Below are 19,113 nucleotides of genomic sequence, written 5' to 3'. Positions count from 1 at the left end.
AGCACAGGCTACCATGCATCCTGCCAGCTGCTTCAAGCTAGTCCTTTGTCCCTGCCCACTCTTCCTTAAGACAGTGTAAGCATTTGGGATGAAGGATTGTTCCAAATAATTCCTTGTATCCAGTCCTTGCCCAGCACTCTGTGTTCGGTAACTCACATTGCTCTTTTGAATTACGTCTGTTCTCTTTGAAATTGATGTTGAAAAATCCCAGTGCAATAGAAGAGTAAAGGGCATGACCTGCAAGAGCAGACTGAGTCATGAGTGGGATTAGGTGCCCTTATTAAAAGGGCTTAGTGATCAGAGTCCAGTGGCCCTGGCTTCTAATCTCGGCCCCATGAGAGGCTACGGCAGCAGGAGTGAAGTTTGATAGTTACCTATGCTATAGGTCAAGGTAAAGGCCAGGCTAGATAAATTGGTTACACTCTGTCTCAAGAGGAAAAAGTGAAAAACAAAAGAGAAGTAGGTCTAGGGAGACAGCTTGTCATATAGGCATGAGAACCTGAGCTCAGATCTATAGAACGCATCTAAAAGCGGCCACATCCATGAATCTGTTGTCCCGGTACTCCACCGGGGAGATGAGAGACTGCAGTGGCATTTCAATTGTATTTTAATAAGTAAAGCTTGCCTGAAGATCTGGGAGTAAAATGGTCCAACTGGTCAGCCTTACAGACCAATAATGGTGACATACACCTTTAATCCCAGTAGCCACAATGACACGCACCGTTAATCCCAACAGCCACACTAGTTGCCATAGAAATCGGGCAGTGGATGCCTTTAATCCTATTGGTGCACACCTTTGATCCCAGCCCTAGAGAGGAATATAAGACAGAGCGAGACAGCTCTCAGACACAGTCTCTTTCTGAGATTCCAGGAGGCAGGATCACCATTTAGGACTAAGGTCAAGGTAAGAGCCAGTGGCTGGCTGTTTTGCTTTTCAGATCTTCAGGCTGAACCCCAGTTTCTGACCCTGAGCTTTTATTAACCGTGCTTCAAGAGACAAAAAAGAGTGCCTGGAAGTTTGCAAGCTTCCTAAGCTATTGTATGCAGCAGGAAACAGGAAGCCCTCTCTTAAGCGTGGTGGAAGGTGGAAGACTGAGATCCAAGGTTGTCCTCCGCCCTCCACACGCACCCGGGGATATGTGCATACCTGTACTCACACATATGTCCTACACATGAGATTTTTAAAAATGGGCTAAAGGTACAGCTCAGTGGTAGCATGTGCCTAGCATGTGCAAAGGCCCTGGGTTCAACCCTCAGTTCTGAGGAAGAAAAAGAAACAAACAGAACCACGAGTGTGGTAAGGGGAGTTGTGCTGCCCTCTTCCAAATCTGCCACCAGCTCAGGACACAGCACTTCTCCCTGGAGGACACACAGCAGTGTGACACCACCTTGGAACCAGAATGAGGCAGAATCCCACAACTCTAATGCCGCTGATACCTTGACTGTGGACTTCCCAGGCCCCAGAACAGTGAAAAGCAAATTGATATGGTTTATGGGGAGCCAGTCAGTGGTATTTTCATTAAGAAGCACAAGTGAATTAAGACAATGTTGACGACAAAGCTACAGTTCCTGGATAGGGTCTGAAAACCACGATCCTAGGTCTGCAGGCTAAAATATTGCGAACGTTACTTTATTCAAGAAGGTAGCATGTGTTCATACACATTTGCAAGATACAGGGCAAGGTATTATTTATTATTACATATTGAATAGAAACTTGTATCAAAAATTAAACCAGGAAGCAGTCGCTGACCCACGTTCTGTGTGTAAGCTTACTAGACTTAGGCTGTTTATCATTCTCAACAAGTGGCTCAGGCATTCCAAGGGGCTGTTTCAATCCTTCTTTGTCTTCCTTAATTTATAAGGCAAGTCTGGATCCTGTAAAAGAGCAACAGTATTGTGAAGCAGCCCTTCTTGTTATTGACCCAAGTTTCACAAGCAGGCTTCTCTGTTTAATTAACTGCACTGTATCATCATTCAGTCACAGTGATCTTCGCAATCCTTGAGCAAACACTTCAACTGGAAGTAAACACCACAGCCAAAACTCTTGATCTACATGCATATACTGCCCTTGGGCTTAGCATTTCTGTCTTCTCCACATGGCAGGAATGGGGTCGATTCTTTTCTACTTACTCATTACTTAAACAAAGGGTGTTCTTATTGTTAGTCCTCTGGATCACACGGACTGACAGCCTAACTGTAAACCAGGTCAGAGTAGATAGATAGAGTTTAACTATTTGTCTGATGGTGGTGGCTCACGCCTTTAATCCCAGCACTTGGGAGGCAGAGCAGGCAGATCTCTGTATGTTTGAGGACAGTTTTGATTTCTGTAATGACATCAATGGTAGCCAGAAATATGCAGTAAGAAAGGAAGGAAGGAAGGGAGGAAGTGAGGGGTGGAGGGAGGGAGGGCGGGAGGGAGGGATAAAAGAAGAAAGAAAGGAAAAAGAAAAGAAACATTTGGGTGTGACGCTGAAATTATTTATGAACTTTTAATACACTGTTTACAAGATAAAACAAGGCAACGTGTTAACCCTTAAATGTGGCCTTTGTTTGGAAAGAGTAAGAGTTTGTTCATCCAAGAATTCACACAAAGACAGAGAAAAATGATAATCCAAGATGGAGTGCCATCATCGAGAAGCAGTGCCCGGAGAAAAGAGGTGCTCAGCTTAGTTAGAAATCACCATAAAGCGGGGCTGGAGAGGTGGCTCACAAGGTAAGAGCACTGGCTGCTCTTCCAGAGGTCCTGAGTTCAGTTCCCACAACCCTCTTCTGGCCTGTAGGCACACATGAAGGCAGAATTCTGTATTCATAATAAATAAATAAATCTTTAAAAAATTAGTCATCGAACAAGTAAAATCGTGAACTAGGCAGGGTGAGGGGCTTCTCGAAACATGACAACAGTGAGTGGAAGAAGAAAAACTGGCAGCCTTTATTTTGACTTTCACCTTTTACAAATTTTACTCCTCCAGATTAGAGATCGTATGGTCAACCACTGGATAGGCTGTGTGGATACACAGCAGTTCTCTAAATTCTTGTTATTCTCATCATAAAACTGGTATGGATCAGAAAAGTGAAAAATCTTTAAGAACATTGAAAACTGGATTTTCACACAGGATTCATGCATAACTGTGAAGAAATATAAAAATTGCTCTTACCAGACCATTCTCAAAGTTCTGAATTCTTTTCTTCCCCAACCTGGAGGTTAGCCATAAGGCCCAGGTTGGCATATACTGCCACAAGTATGCCCCCAGCAAGACAGGGTGATCAGAGATCCAAACTTCCTTCAGATCGTTGGCCATGGAGATTAGCATCAGCCGGACACAGCGGCTCGTTGGCATCTTGTAAGATTGATCCATACCTTTATTGGGCTGAAAGTCAAAGCAAAGCAAATGCTGAGGATTCCAAAACACCTCATGAGAACGTCCCCTAGGAAGGACCCCGAGACCATCTAGCAGTGAGACTCTGTCAGGATGAGTCCTGTCAACTGGGAGTCTTCGTAGGTGCTCCCGGAGGTTTACGAGTTACAATATTTCAAAGAGCCTAGAAGAAGTCATACGTTCACCGTATGAGATTGCGCATGCTCAAGACGCTTTACTTTTAATGAAAATTACCTCATAATAAAGTACCGATGCCTATTTAATTATCCCTTTTCCAGAAATATCAAATCACCAAGGTTTACATGAAGGGCTAACTAAGGCTGTACAGTCCGGAAGGTAAAAGGACTAGCCAGACTGGTTAAGGTTTAATCCCCAGTATCACGCAACGTAAAAACAACTCATATTTAGCAAGTGGAATAATGGGGAAGAAATAGAAAAAGATAAAAGGACTTTCTTAATAAGAGTGATGGATCCACAATGGTGAACCGTTTATAAGCAACCGCCTGGCAAGGTCACTAACCATTGTTAAAGTGAGACACTGAGGTCCTGTCAAGCAGCTTGAACACTTTTCTTAATGCTGCTGCTTTCCGCGAACAATTCATAAGTAGTTCTGAATGGGCACCTGACTTCCACAATAAAGCGAACGTAGCTAGCAAAGGATTCAATTGTTCCCTTCTAGAATTTTTACCTTGGTTAATTCTTCTGTTAGGGCATTCTTCACGATGTCAGACTGCACAGGCCCTGGGTAAACGTTGCAAAATGTTATTCCTGGATATTTCATGAGCTCACCTTGGAGAGCATTGAAAAAACCCTAAGGACCACAAAATGAGAACGTAAGAAAAAAAAGGAAAGGATAAAGCAAAGAAATAAAAGAAATATAATATGCTATCCAAATACATGCTCTGCAATGGCAGGTAGTGCGGTGACGTAAGCATATCAAGCTTTATATACTCATTCATTTTTTTCATCTTGTAGTACTGGTGACTGAACGTGACCTTGTACGCATTAGGCAAGGGCTCTATCACTTCTATCTCTGGCACTTATTAAATGAAAATAATTCTGTTCTTTTTATTTATCTGTTTATGTGGAGGTGTGGCATGCTGGAACACAGAATGGCGGTCAGAGGATGAACAGAGGCTGTTAAACGTCATGGCACTCCTGTGGCATAATCCTTTTGTACACTGTGAAGATGTTTTGCTCTCGCTGGTTTAAGAAAGAGTCAGCTGGCCACAGCTAGGCAGAAAGAGGTTAGGCGGGAGAGCCAGACTATGAGAACACTGAGAAATGAGGCGGAGTCACCAGTCAGATGCAGAGGAAGCAAGAGATGAGCAAGTCGTGCTGAAAAACATTTCTGCCACATGGTAGAACACAGAGAAGAAATATGGTTTAATTTAAACTGTAGGCGCTAGTTAGCAACAGGCCTAAGCTATTGGCTTATTATATCTGTGAGGTTATTTGGGAGCCAGCTGGTGGGACAGCAAAGTCTACCTACAAGCCATCCTGCCGGCACCCTTTTCACAATTTGTCTGGAGTCCGTGGTCTAACTAAGCTGGCCAGACTAGCTCTGAACTTATTTGCAGCCCAGGCAGGTCTTAGATGCTCAAACCTCTGACTTCAGCCTCCCAGGTGCCTGGGATTATAGGCCTATGCCACTAAGCCTGACTCCGTCAAGGCATTTTTTTTAAAGATTTATTTTTGCTAATTTTAATTGTGGATAGGGTAAACAGTCTGAACCCACTTCTGGGTTTGAAAACTTACCAAACCCACCAATCCCTGCGCCCCAAACTCCACCAATCCCTGAGCTCAAAATCCCACCAATCTCTACCCTGGAAATCTCCAGAGCTCTATGTCTTTCTAAATTAATCTCTTGTATGAGGTTTGCTGTTACAGTGTGACATTGTGGTATTTCTTGGCTCCAAACTGCCAGGTAGCCTTTCCCTTCAGAGCTGTACCTCTTCCACTGAGGAAACCTACTCCCTCCGGGCTGTAACACTTAACACCTGTGTGTGTGAATGAACACACCTGCTTAAAAGAGGAGGGCTGATCCTTCAGAGCTAGAGTTACAGGCAATTGTGAACCACCCAACTTGGGTGCTGCGAACCAACTTCAGGGTCTATGCAAGAGCAGTACTTGCTCCTAATGGCTGGGCCATCTCACCAGCCCCAGCCTGAAAATGGTCTCCAACAGACATCCCAGCAGTATTAATAATCCACTGTTTAGTGACTGTGGCTTTTGTCAGCGAGATTCTCAGAGCAGGCAAGGAAGGGGAGACTTCCCTAAAGACACCTATTCGCCTTCCCTGCACCAACTCTCACCATTCACTCCAAAAGGAGTCTGTTGCTCACCACAGAATCCATGACAGGAGCTCCTCTTCAACCCCCAAAAGGCCAAATGTGTGGATGTTTGGGCAAAAAAGGAGAAAACCAAGATTGGAACCACACAGTAATAGGCATAGAGAGATTCTGTTTCTCGGTTTATATTACTATTTTATCCAGAAGAATTCATTTCTGAAGGGCATTAGCCCACTCGAGCATGTGGCTCTGACAAGCTTTGTCCTCACAATTCTCTCTGCCTTGCTTAAAACAGAGTATATTCCCAAAGCCTGCCACCAAGGTCTATCCCCTTATTTGGCCACTTCCTTCTCCTGAGGCTGACTACCAAGGCTCAGCAATCGAAAGACCCCTTTGGCTCATCTAACTAACATGCCCAGTTAAAATTAAGCACCTCATCCTAACATGGGGGTTCCCCTTTTACCTTTATAAACCACCTACTTTCTATGGGCCACGTCTGTCTCCTCTCCATCCAGAGGCGGTCCTTTGTCCCTCCAAGACAAATATCCCTCTCCCTTTCCTTTGTCCCTGTCCCCTTCTCCCTCATCCCCCATCTCCTTTACCACCACATCTTAGCCCCATTCTAACACAGACCTCCTTTTTTTATCTCTTAAAAACCACACTGGCAAGGTCATTTGATGCTGTTTTTCTGCCTGAGTCAGACAGCGGCCCCTTTAACTTTTCTTCCCCACTTAATAGAGGATCTCTCTGTGAAAGCAGGTGTTTGGGTGCGGTTTGTGGCTAATCTGGGGTCCGGGAGGACACCCCCCACTGTTCAGAGGGTGGTCTACTTCAATTTTATACTAGCCAATGACTAGTATATGACTAGTCACAATATGATGTGACCACTACTGCAGGACCTTCTGAGCATCAAGATACGTCTTCTGCACTCAAAGATACAGGCCATTTCCAAACCAACAGAAAGAAACAGATAGTTGCCTCCCCTTATTTTTTTTTCTTTAATTAGGAAATGCTCCTGCATTGTTTTAAAGACTTGATGGTGGCTCACACTTGTTACCCCTCAGGAGAAAGGGAGGAATTGGGGGATCCGATGTTCAAAGCCATCCTCAACAAAGAAAGGAGTTAGAAGCCAGCGTGTGCCACACAAGACTGGCAGCAAAACAAAACAAAGACAAATGAAGCAGTACTGACAACCTTAAAAAGCAAAATCATAATCCATTGTACACAATCTAACAACATTAAATATTTGTCGGCTCTTAAGTAGTGACTCCGAACTAGCACAGAGGTGATGGGTTCCTGTTGAAAGACTGGCCAATGTATAGGGGTTTCCTGTGGACTAAAACTTTCTATTTTGGAGGGAAGCTGCTTCAGATGCAGAACGTTTGAAAGGAGGTGAAACAATGTTCTAAAGGGAAATGAAATATCCCATCCTGTAGCCATGCTCTTAAATTTAGAAAGTAAACAACTCAAACTCGCTTCAGGAAGTCCCTGAAACTGACCAGATTCACTAGGCTCCTCCCACCCTAAGCATAAATCAGCAGTCAGGACTGTTGGGAGTCACTCTCAGACAAGCTGAACTGACTGTAAGAAGCAGACAAGCTGAACTGACTGTAAGAAGCAGACAAGCCAAGCTAAGAAAGACTCAGGCCAACTGAACTACCTGGAGAGGAAACTCGCCAGCCTGCTGAGCCACCTGCAGGTTGTGCAGTGGGCTCCAGGGTCCCCACTTTTGTGAGCTGTCGCCCACGCTGAGATGGACGTTAGGGGTGCAGCTGCCTTTGAGTCATTTCTGCTACGGTAAGTCACTCCTCACGCACAATCCTGTCAGTAATTCCAATAAAACTCTTTGGCTCACCAAGTTGGACTTCAATAGTATCCACACTTTGGTCTTTCATCTGTTCCCTATTTGGGGTGGGCAGATGTTGTTCATGTCTTCCCAGAAATAGTGTCACACAACAAAATCCACAGAGTGGCTACCTCAGAGAGGGTCCAAAACAAAATGCCTGGTAAAGGAAGAAAAAGTCCTGTACCTTTAATATTTTCACAGGGAGGACCAAGCAACCAACACAGACACTGAATCCTCTCCTGGCATATCATGTACACAGGGAAGGAAAGCTGTTGGTTAAGAGCACTTGTTGCTCTTGTAGGTCTCCCCAGCACCTGTGGTGGCTTATGGCGGTCTGTAACTCCAGTTCTAGGGAATCCAATGCCCTCTTCTGGTTTCCAGGGGCACTGCATGCATGTGGTGCATAGACGCAAAATAAAAATAAATAAATACTTTAAGAAAAAAAAAAAAGTTCGAGTCTGCTGTCATGATCCAGACACAGAGCAAGCAACAGATGTGATTGCCTTGCTGAAAAAGGTACCGAGCCACGTGGATAACATAAATAAGAACAATGGGCTAATATAAGTTGTAAGAGTTAATAAGAAATTTGAGCTGCTAGGCCAGTAAGTTTGTAACTAAAATAAATGTTCACTGTAACTTCTAGAACTACGAGAAGGAAATGTATTCTTTAAAAAGGCCTCTGGGGACACGGTGGTGCACACATGTAAGCCCAGCTCTTGGGTGATAAAGGCAGGTTTGAGAGCTCAGGATCAGTCTGCCCTACAAGAGACAGTCCCAGAATAAAATAAAGGCCTCCAAGTCTCAGCATTCAGCTACCGAACGACTGCTATACCTGCCCACATTGTGTCAGAGGATCCAACTCAACAAAAGAGAGATCCTCAGAGGGCAGGCTGGACAGCTCCCCTGTGTTTTATTGACAGTGTCCTGCATGTCTCATGAGACCAAGTGCCAGCAGATGGGGCCCGTCCTCTACTGCATCTGTCTAAGATGGGACTGTCTCTATGGGAGGTTGATTGACAACCCCTCGCAAAATCTGAAGAAAGCATTCGGGCTGCAGCCCTTTGTCACCCTACGCTGTCTGTTCCGTATGGCAGAGTGAGTCCTCCTCAACCATAACTTCAATTTCCGTGAAAGCCTGGTGACCTGCGCCACCGTCTCTCATTATGCCCGTGTAGAATGTGGCACTGAAACTCTCCTTCCCAAACACGAGCCATACGTACTGCGTTTCCACACTGTCAGGCTGAGTTTACTATTTCTTCACATTTACTCTCAAGCCAAAATTAAAAATTCACTCCGTTCTGCTATTTAAGCCCGGTCAGATATATAACACAGCTCAGGCTGAGTCACTGCCCTGATCAGATTCTCCCCACAGAGACCACAAGCAATAGAGTCACGTGTTGCCCAAAAGAGACGGGCCCAGGCCTGATGTGCGCAAGTACCGACGTTTGCCGTGCATGCGCAAGGAGAGAAGGGGACATAAAGACAAGGAAAGGGGGAGGAAAAGAAGTCACAGACATGGGACAATAAAAAACAGATCCTGAAACACGTGCGGAGGGAAGAAGTGGCAGAGCCTGGAGGATGTGGTAGGGGCTGGAGCAGGGTGAGAAGTGAGGTGCTGAGTAGATTGTACTAAGGAAAGAACTCGGGTCTCATCTCTGCATCCCCAGGGTCTGGCACCGGGTATGCTGTAACACAGGTGCCCAAAGCCAATCTGTTGATGAGTTCTAAGCAGGAGAGACTGCTGGGCCATTTCTGTTATCAAAGAAGAGAAGTCAAGTTCTCTTGTTTCCGTCTCACGTTTAAGGCTCAGGTCCACTCAGCACATTTACCGAAAGACGTTTGCCCCATACACGCACAGAGGACAGTTTGCTCGGATAAGTTTGGTCTGCCTTACCCGAAGGGCATGCTTGCTGGCACAGTACCCACTGGAAAGGGCCACAGACGCAATTCCTGCAACGCTGTTCACAGTGACAATCTTCCCTTGTTTCCTCTCTACCATGTGAGGCAGAACACACTTGGTCAAGGACACGGTCCCTATGTAGTTCAGATTTATCAGCTCCTTGAAGACATCCAGGTTAGTTTCGAGAACTAAGGAACGTTGGGATCTTCCACCGTTGTTGACCAAAATGTCAATCTAAAAATCAGAAAATGGGTACTTAAAGACAGTCTAAGAAAATGATTGCTCGTATTGTTAACTTGAAGAGTAAATGGGACAGTGATGTGGTTCTAATAGCAGCTAAAAAAAATAATAATAATAAAATAAGCAAAGTCAGGTATATCCCAGCACTTGGTAGGCAAAAGCAGGTAGATCTCTTAGTCAAGGCCAGCCCAGTCTACATAGTGAGATCTAGAACAGAGCTACAGCAAGCCTGTCCCAGAGAGAGAGAGAGAGAGAGAGAGAGAGAGAGAGAGAGAGAGATATGAAGGGAGGGAGAGAGGGAGAGAAGAAAGGAGGGGAAAAGAAGGAAGAAAGGAAGGAAGGAAGGAGGGAGGGAGGGAGGAAGGAAGGAAGGAATAAAGGAAGGAAGGAAGGAGAATTCACCTACAGAATCTCTATTTGACGTAAAGTAACAAGTATCAGAAAAAAGAAAAGTATCAGCAGATGTTAACTTCTCTCGTTCTTCATGAAGAGATTAGTGCTTGGAAAGGGATGAAAACTAACAAGCTGAAATCCAGCAGTCAACTGCTAAGAAGCTAAGTTGTAGTCCGACCTCACTGCACGGGCTCTGCATCTCTCTCCCTTTGAAGGGGATCCACAGCTGGGAATCTCTTTAACAGATAAAGAACACCATCCATGCTTCACCGATATAAAATACAACTTACTTTACCAAACTCCTGCAGAACGGCTTTGGTGGCTGCCTCGTGGGAACTTGTGTCGGTCAGGTCAAGGGGCAAAACCAGGATATCTTTTTCTTTTAAATTGCTGTTCTCTAAAAAAAAAAAGGCACATGAGCCATAAGTAAGCCATCCCACAGTTCCATTTAACCTCTGCCCCACAAAAAGGCGGCAACGAACTCACTTGAGGCAACTCTGCCAAAGCGTCCCTGCCCAGGAGATGGTATGCAAGGCTGTCCAGCTAGCCCTCTGGCTGGCTGAAGGCAGAACACTATGCTTCCCCTTCACTACATACAGAGGAACTTCACAAAGAACGAGCTGGAAGTGACAGCATAGCTATAGTCCCAGCACTTGGGAGGCAGAGGGAGGACGGCAGAAACGAGTTGATTCTGGTTTACGTTGCAAGTTTCAGATGAGCAAAGATTATATGGCCAGCCCTTATCTCAAAAAACAAAACAAACAAAAAACAAACAAGCAAAAGAGATATTCTACTACTATCTAGGAACAGAGGAGACTCAACCAATCCCACGCAGTGGTCTACAACAACAAGGTACTTGGCATGGAGCCGGGTAGACTGGGATCTTGATGCCACACAGGCTGCACATCAGAAAGAAAAAATAGCTCCACCCACAAAAAGAAAAGGAGAAATTATACAACAGCATTGTTTTGTTTTGATTTTTGATGAGTAGATGAGTATAGAGCTACTTTTCTTTTTGCAATAGACTCGCCAAGTTTAGTTGATCGTGCATACACTTAAAACCCCAGTTTAGGGTTGGAGAGATGGCTCGGTGGTTAAGAGCATGTGCCACGTTGGCAGAACACCGAGTTCAATGGCTAGCCATGTCACAACCATCTATAACCACAGCTCTGGCAAGAGCCAGCACCTCTGGCAAGAGCTCCAGTACTGACATGTACAGACTCACACATATACACACCGTTAAAACTAAGTCTCTTCTTTTAAGATCATACTATAAATCTATAAGAAGCTGAGAAGCCTAGGAGTGGGATGGGGGGTAGAAGCTTCTCTCCCTAGGCCAATGATTCCAAGACGTAAATAAAGAAAAGCACCCAGGTCTTCATACAATTGCTACCTAAAAGCATATTGGGACTGTGGTAGTTTGAATGTAATTGACCCCCATAACCTCACAGGGAGTGGCACCACTAGGAGGTGTGGCTTGTTAGAGTGGGTATGGCCATGTTGGAGGGTTGGGCTTTGAGGTTTTCTATGCTCAGGATAGTGCCCAGTGTCTCAGCTGACTTCCCGCCACCTGCTGTAACGCTGTCAGCTGCTATTCCAGCACCACATCTGCCCACACACCATCATTCTCCCCCATGATGATAATGAACTAAACCTCTGAAACTGTAAGTGAGTCACCCCAACTAAATGCTTTTTAAGAGTTGCCATGGTCGTGGTGTCTCTTCACAGCAATAGAATCCCTAACAGAGACAAAAGAGGATACCAAGGACTGAGGATTGTTGTGATAGGCCTGACCATGGTTCTGTGTAGAGTAATATGGACTTTGGTACTTGGAGTCACGAAAGCAGAATGTTTTTAGCATAATGGGCCATACTAGAGCATGGGAGACAGAGGTGCAAAGAGTGATTTGAACTGTGGGAGGCTGCTCACTCAAGAGGTTTCAGAGGAGAAGAATTTAAGTATGTTGTCTAGAGATTGCTCTTGTGATATTTTGATGAAGAAAGTGGCTGCGTTTTATCCTTGTCACAGGAATATGCCTGAGGTTAAAGAGAAAAATCTTGGTTTTATTCCCTTGGCAGAGGAAATTTCAAAACAGCCTATTATAGACTGTCATGTGGTTACTGGAGTTTATGCTAATAAAGATTTATAACAAAAAGGAGCAAGCTGATCAGGGTAAATTACAAAATGTAAATTTTGTGGAGAAAAAGGTATCAGGAAGTAGAATGAAGCAAAGTCCTGTGTTCAAGGAGATAAATGGTTAAGAAAGGGAATACGAGGAATGCTGACCTAGAGGGCAAGAGCCCACCCAGCTAAGTTTCCAACTTGACAGGGAACTAAAGAAAAGCTTAGAGCTGGAAGTGGCAGGGCACACCTTTAATTCTAGCATTGGGGAGGCAGAGGCAGGCGGATCTCTAAGTTTGAGGCCAGCCTTGTCTACAGAGCAAGTTTCAAGACAGCCAAGCTTAGGGAATGAAGGGCAGAAAGTTGATAAAGATGTAGTTAAACAAGGGGAGGGGGAGCATGTCCCAGTCCCAGTAAGCAGCAGAACTTGGTGGCTTCAGCCATGTGGTTCTGGCTTTAGAGTTAAGGTTAGAAGAAACAGGCTATGGAATTTGCCTCCATACCTAAGGAAAGCCTCTGAGGTGAGGCGTGTGTCAGGGCTGCCCCTGAACGGAGGGCCATTGCATGAAGCTGTGGAGTTGAGGCCTGGATTACCTTGGACAGCCCAAGTTGTTGGAGATACCAGAGTCATGGGATGCCTGCCAAGGAAAGCTGCTAACGGTGTGTGTGTGTGTGTCTGTGTGTGTGTGTGTCTGTCTGTGTGTGTGTTTGTGTGTGTGTGTGTGTCTGTGTGTGTGTATGTGTGTGTGTGTGTCTGTGTGTGTCTGTGTGTGTGTGTCTGTGTGTGTCTGTGTGTGTGTCTGTGTGTGTGTATGTGTGTGTGTGTATGTGTGTGCGCGTATGTGTGTGTGCATGTGTGTGTGTGTCTGTGTGTGTGTATGTGTGTGTCTGTGTGTGTGTCTGTGTGTGTCTGTGTGTGTGTATGTGTGTGTGTGTGTGTGTGTGTGTAACCAGCCAAGAGAAAGGAGTGTGTTACGTTCAACAAAGCTGAACGGAGTTGGAGATCTGAAGAACGGTTTGACACCAGACATGGAGATGCAGAGTTTGGAGTTTGTCCAGCTGCTTTTCAGTCTTGCTTTGGTCTAGAATTTCCTCACTATACTCCCTTCCCTACATTTTAGAATGGTAATGTATATCCTGTGCCATTATATGCTCGAAGTATGTGATCTGCTTTTTTTTTTTTTTTTATTTTTACAGGTGATTACAGTTAAGAGATTGCATGAATCTCAGAAGAGACTTGCTGGAGAATCTCCTTCAGCCAATATCCTTTGAGAAGCTGGACCAGGTTGGGCATTAAAACCTTGTTTTTCATTTAGACAGAAAAGGGGAGGTAATGTGGGATTCCCCTCTGTAAGCTGTGAATACTATTGGTTAGTAAAGAAGCTACTTTGGGCCTATTGCAGTGCAGAATAGAGCAAGGCAGGAATTCTAAGCAGATAGAGGAGGAGAGAGTAGGCAGAGTCAGGGAGATGCCATGTAGCTGCTAGAGGAGAAAGACACCTGTGAGCCAATACTGGTAAACCATGAGCCTCATGGTAAAATATAAAATAATAAAAATTTGTTAATTTAAGATGTAAGAGATAGCTAAAAATACACTTAAGCTATTGGCCAAACAGTATTGCAAATTAATATACTTTCTGTGTGATTATTTCAGGTCTGAGTGGCCAGGAAACAAACGAGCAGTCTCCATCAACAGACACTTTGAACTATGTTCTTTAAAACATTGTTGAGACTGTGATAGATTACGGGGACTTTTGAAGTTGGAGTAAATGCATTTTGCATTATGATACTGTTACAAGCTTTTGGGGCCAATGAAGGAAATGTGGTAGTTTAAATGCAATTGGCCCCCATAAGCTCATGAGGTGTGACACTATTAGTAGGTGTGGCTTTATTGGAGTTGGTATAGCTTTGTGGGAAGAGGTGTGTCACTGTGGATGCAGGCTTTGAGGTTTTCTATGCTCAGGATACTTCCCAGTGTCTCAGTTCAACCTCCTGTTGCCTGCAAGATGTAGGACTCTCAGCTACTTCTCCAGCATCACATCTGCCTGCATGCTGCCATGCTCCCCATCATGATGATAATGGACCGAACCTGTGAAACTGTAAGTGAGCCACTCCAATTAAGTGTTTCCCTTCATAAGAGGTGCTGTGGTCATGGTGTCTCTTCACAACAATAGAAACCCTAAGACAGGAACATACTGATCCTTTCTATTTCTGGTCACCGGTGGAACAATTGAAATGAATTATTCTGGACTTTAACTTTAATGTAAAATAATAAACATCACTAAGAAAAACAACAAGTACATAGAATGTAAGAGGAACAGAAGTCTTGTGGGCAAAGAGATAAAAGAACATTGGACTTTTTAAAAGATGTTAAGGCTTGCACTAGAGACCACACAGAGGAAAAGGGGCCAATGGTCCTCACACCAGCTCAGCTCGGCTGACATGATTTATCCTCTTTGCTAGAGCAGGCCTTACAAGTCACAGAGGTAGAGGACCAATGACCATTAAATTAAAAAAGCATAGAACACAGGTTTTTGAAAACAACTTCATGAAAAAAACCTTGTGACTTTATTGAGAGTCGGGGCAAAGAACTCTTATCACTGCATGAATGCAGTCAGCAAAATGAAAGACAGATAATGAAAGTAACAGACAGAGATCACACAGAGGTACACACAGAGACACACACATTTAAGACTATATTAAAGTACTAAATGATAAACACTCTCTAAGGTTACTATTACAGTGAACGTAACTTCACGAAAACTCAAGTCAATGAAGATATTAACAGTGTCATCCATTGTGTGAATATAGAAAGTATTACCTCAGGTTCATTTTTAAACCTTATTTCTTTCCTTTCTTTTTGTTCATCATCCTAACACGTGCGCATGTGCGCACACACACACACATGACTTTAATATCTGACATATATCAAAAGAATAGGGATTGTTCCTAACTACATCTCATTAGTTACACACAGGAATGTTGTGGACAAGAGCCTCTTCTCCTAAAGCAAAGATGCAAGTCATTTGATCATTAAAATCCACCAGCACTTGAGAACCGGTGCTTACTCGCCCCTCAATATCAAAAGAGGGGAACAGAGCAGAAGGCAAGGAGGTGAGAGAAGAGAAGGCGGAGCAGTGTGAGAAGCCCAGGAGTCAGCGCGAGCTGCACAGGACAGTCCCACCTCCCCTCACTTCTAGGATGCATGGCTGCTGTGGGGAATTGACTCACCCAGGCACCTTCTCTTCACCCGCTCCAGCTCCTGCGCCCTGCGGGCTGACAGCACCAGTGACCCCCCGAGTTTAGATAACTGGAGAGCCAGCTCCTCACCAATGCCACTGGATGCTCCCGTCACCCACACCACCATGTCAGTCAGCTCCCATTCTGTGGAGGAAAGAGGAGGGTTACAGTATGTGATGGAAGACACCCCTACACCAACGAGTAGTAAAACATGAAAGGAATAAGTAAACTTTAAAAAATACCACTACTAACTATGAAGGTCTAGTAAGTACGGCATAAAATTTCCAGTGTCCTGGGTGGGGGATTGACTCAGCTATAAGAATGCTTGCCTCGAGTACACAAAGTCTGGGAACAATCTTGAACAACTCCATGAACCAGGCATGGTGGTGTATGTCTGTCATCCCAGCACTTTGAAGGTAGAGTCAAGAGGATACAAAGTTCAAGGCCTGACTTACCTGGCTACATAGTCAGTTGGAGCCAGCTGATTATGAAGAGAACTTGTCCCAAACAAACAAACAAACAAAATAAATAGGTAAATAAATAGAATTCAAGTAGTATAAGAAAACATCTTCTACCACAATTTTCTGCTGGAGGAGCAAGCAGTCTCTGCTTACAGTCTTCATAAAAATCATGAATATAATATACAGCATGTCACCCACACGACATGCTGTATATTTTGGAATCTGGGTAAATTTACGAGCATCGATTTGTAGCTAAGCCTCATAGCTACACAGTGCTACTATCAGACTCAATTAACCTACTTATTTGACAAAGAAAATTCAGGCTACTGACTATACACTCGTTGCTTTCTCTACTAAATGGGAGATTCAGATAAATGATTCTGACGTTCCAGCCCACTGTTTAGGTTTCTAATTCTAATTTCTGAAGCGAAAGCACAGATGAGGCCCTCGGAAATACCACACGCTGCTCAAGAGTATGATAGAGTCGTCTTGAGTTTCTGTTGTTGCTGTTGTCGTTTAGACAGACAGTATCCTACTATGCTTGCCTGAAACACGTACTTCATCCTCCTGCTGCACATCTTAAGTGCCAGTGTCACGGCAGCATTAATACCTTGCCCCAGTCCTCTTCCTGGATTTAATTTTCTTAATTTCGTCATCATTATTACTGTGCATGCACAGGGCAGGCATGTGTGCACTTCTTGTGCACATGTAGGCGGCCAGGAGACAATTTGAGAAGCCAGTCCTTTTCTTCCAACTTTTTGTGACTTCCAGGGTGGAACTCAGGTCACCAAGCTTATGCAGCAAGTGGCTTTAACTGCCAACCTCTTTGTTGCGGGGTGGTCAGCAGAGAAGACCACTCGGATGTGGGTTTAAGTCTATAGAAAGCTGCCGGACAACCTACTTGGTGCTCAGGTGCCCACTGTAGCACTGAGCCTTTCTCAGGGTGAGCTTTTAAGCACAGAAACCATGTCCTGGGTTGACATACTTCACTCAACAAGAACAGTTAGCCAGCAGGAGAAATACATACAGAAGCCAAAAAGCAAGGTTAGGACATTTAGAGATTTTTCCAGACTATGGACTTTGATGGAGTAGGTCTTTGTTTTCATTTTTGACAGGTGGTTCTGTCTACAGATTTAATTCAATTTTTCTTTCCTCTTCTAATTTTTTTTTGTTGTGTTTTTTGTTTTTCGAGTCAGGGTTTCTCTGTGTAGCCCTGGCTGTCCTGGAACTCACTCTGTAGACCAAGCTAGCCTCAGACTCACAGAGATCCACCTGCCTCTGCCTCCTGAGTGCTGGGATTAAAGGCATGGGCCACCACTGCCAGGCTTAATGCAATATTTTCTTAAAAATTGCTAATTCTCCCCAGGCATGATGGCACATACCTTTAATCCCAGCTCTCTGAAGGCAGAAACAGGTGGATCTCTATGAGTTCAAGCCCAGTCTGGTCTACAAAGCAAGTTCCAGGGAAGCTAGAGCTATGTAGAGACCCTATCCCAAGTCTCTCTACCATACCACGAGAAAGGTGCTTATTCTTGCCAGGGATGGAGCTGTTTGCCTGGAATTCCTGGAGACAGGAGAATCAGGAGCTTAAGATCACCCTCACCTACATAATGAGCTCAAGGCCAGTTGGAGTTATGTGAGACTCAGTCTCAGAAATAACAAACAATACTGTTAGTGGCTTTTAGCTCTTGCTTGCTGTGGGAAAGCAACTTTTGCTAGCTGCTCAAGATGCATTTGGATGCTGTCAACAATTTTACATTTCGGATAGAATCCAACGTGTTTATTTTATACAATTGTATAATTTATAAGCTGATAAAAGCACGAAGGCCCAAACACAAACACCCGCAGGCAGCTAACAGGAGTGAACCAGCACACATCCCATCGGCCTAAACAGTGATCAGGGGAGAGGGAGTCACGGTTAAAAGAAGTTAATATCGGGGCTCCCGCCCTCGAAACTGAGACAGCCTACAGGCGGCAGCCATGTCTCTCCCAGTTTTTGCAACAATGAACCTGCAAGCACACTGCAGTTGTGTTTGGCAGTACTGCACCTGTTAGAGCCCAAGAAATGGAGCCTCAGAAATGAAACAGCATGATGTCTGCCAGAGTTTGGGAAGGACACAAAATGCTGTCCTCTCTTTACCTTTCAGTTTTCACCGGCTCCTGCCCTGCAGACTGAATGAAGGGCACTAGCTGAGTGACCAGCTACTTCAAAGCGCCATCCCTGGGCTGCTCTGTGTACTTGTCACGGTGGACAGTGGAATCCCACTTAGTCCTTTAAGGATCAATAGCCTGCCTCGGGCAAGCTTTTAGTTTCTCCGTCAGTATCTCTAGCTGACAAGCAATACGAATGGTGCCCACGTTATAAGAATTGTCCCAAAGGTCAGGGGCCGTTTGTGAAGCACACTGCCCACCTGACACGACACACAGCATCTATGAACTGATATATCTAGGCACGTGAACCATGCATTAAGAGAATATCAAGCACGGAGCAAGGCACAGACTAAAATAGAGCAGGTGATCTCCCTCCTGGCCAAGCGCTAGCTCAGGGCTTTCTGTTGTGACTTTCATAGCAGTGAGGTAAGTGGGTGAGTCAGACCGAATTTCCTTTCAGTGCGTCGGGAGAGTAAAGGGGCCCAGATAAACATGTTCTGGTTGCACAGACACTAGGCCTCTTATAAAGCTGGGGACACATTCTGCTCTCCACTATGTCCTCCCTGATAGGGTCCCAGGATCCCTGGGATCCTACTGAAGAAGTCTGTGTCCTGCGGGCATCAGAGGATTGCAGCGCTCTTTTGGAGTTTGACGTTTTCTCTCCTACTCTCATAGTACCAACCATGAACCAAGACAAGCGACAGAGTGAGAACTGCCTATTTAGCCACTGCCGCTTCCTCCCGGGCCCTCAGCCCTTGGGCAAGGCTTAACTTGGCCACAGGGGCTCCTTGTGTTCCTCCGCCACTTCTAGCAAGGGCTCTCACTCGGAGCCCGGGCCATAGCAGCTGCTCACCTGGGCGTCGCCCTTGCCACTCGGCCCATAGCAACGTCAGGTCGGCATCCGCCCGCAGAAAGCGCACGAGCTGCACCAGAGACAAGATCAGCGTGCATAGTGCCAGCAGCCAGAACAGCAGTTCCCAGCTCATCTCTGTCCCCGCCGGTCCGGCTCTGCAGTGAACGGAAGACCGTAGACGCGCGCCTTCTACGCCACCGACCACAACCCGAGGCTCCGCCCAGAGAGTCCCTGAAGGCG

General features: G+C 45.1%; 1 protein-coding gene across 1 annotated transcript; it reads right to left on the bottom strand.

Annotated features, from left to right (window-relative positions):
* Nucleotides 1-1,671: 1,671 nt before the first annotated feature.
* Dhrs7 (dehydrogenase/reductase 7) lies at nt 1,672-19,094 on the bottom strand. The gene is made up of 7 exons (XM_041658172.1): nt 18,874-19,094; nt 15,400-15,552; nt 10,338-10,444; nt 9,409-9,648; nt 4,066-4,188; nt 3,156-3,368; nt 1,672-1,875 (listed from the first exon to the last, which is right to left on the bottom strand). The coding sequence occupies exons 1-7, from the start codon at nt 19,004-19,006 to the stop codon at nt 1,831-1,833; spliced, it is 1,014 nt and encodes a 337-aa protein (XP_041514106.1). The 5' UTR covers nt 19,007-19,094; the 3' UTR covers nt 1,672-1,830.
* Between the last annotated feature and the right edge of the window lie 19 nt (nt 19,095-19,113).

This window comes from Microtus oregoni, unplaced genomic scaffold, assembly GCF_018167655.1.
Source record: "Microtus oregoni isolate MIOR12 unplaced genomic scaffold, Mior012 000009F_ref0000495, whole genome shotgun sequence".
Classification (NCBI taxonomy): Eukaryota; Metazoa; Chordata; class Mammalia; order Rodentia; family Cricetidae; genus Microtus; species Microtus oregoni.
Note: the sequence above shows the minus strand (reverse complement) of the source record. Positions and strands in the feature narration are given on the sequence as shown.

Coding starts and splice junctions, on each gene's coding strand:
- Dhrs7 (XM_041658172.1), bottom strand. CDS start 19,006: ATGAGCTGGGAACTGCTGTTCTGGCTGCTGGCACTATGCACGCTGATC. Junction 9,649..10,337: donor TTCTGCAGGAGTTTGGTAAA/GTAAGTTGTATT, acceptor TCTGATTTTTAG/ATTGACATTTTGGTCAACAA. Junction 1,876..3,155: donor AGAACTTTGAGAATGGTCTG/GTAAGAGCAATT, acceptor GCTCTTTTACAG/GATCCAGACTTGCCTTATAA.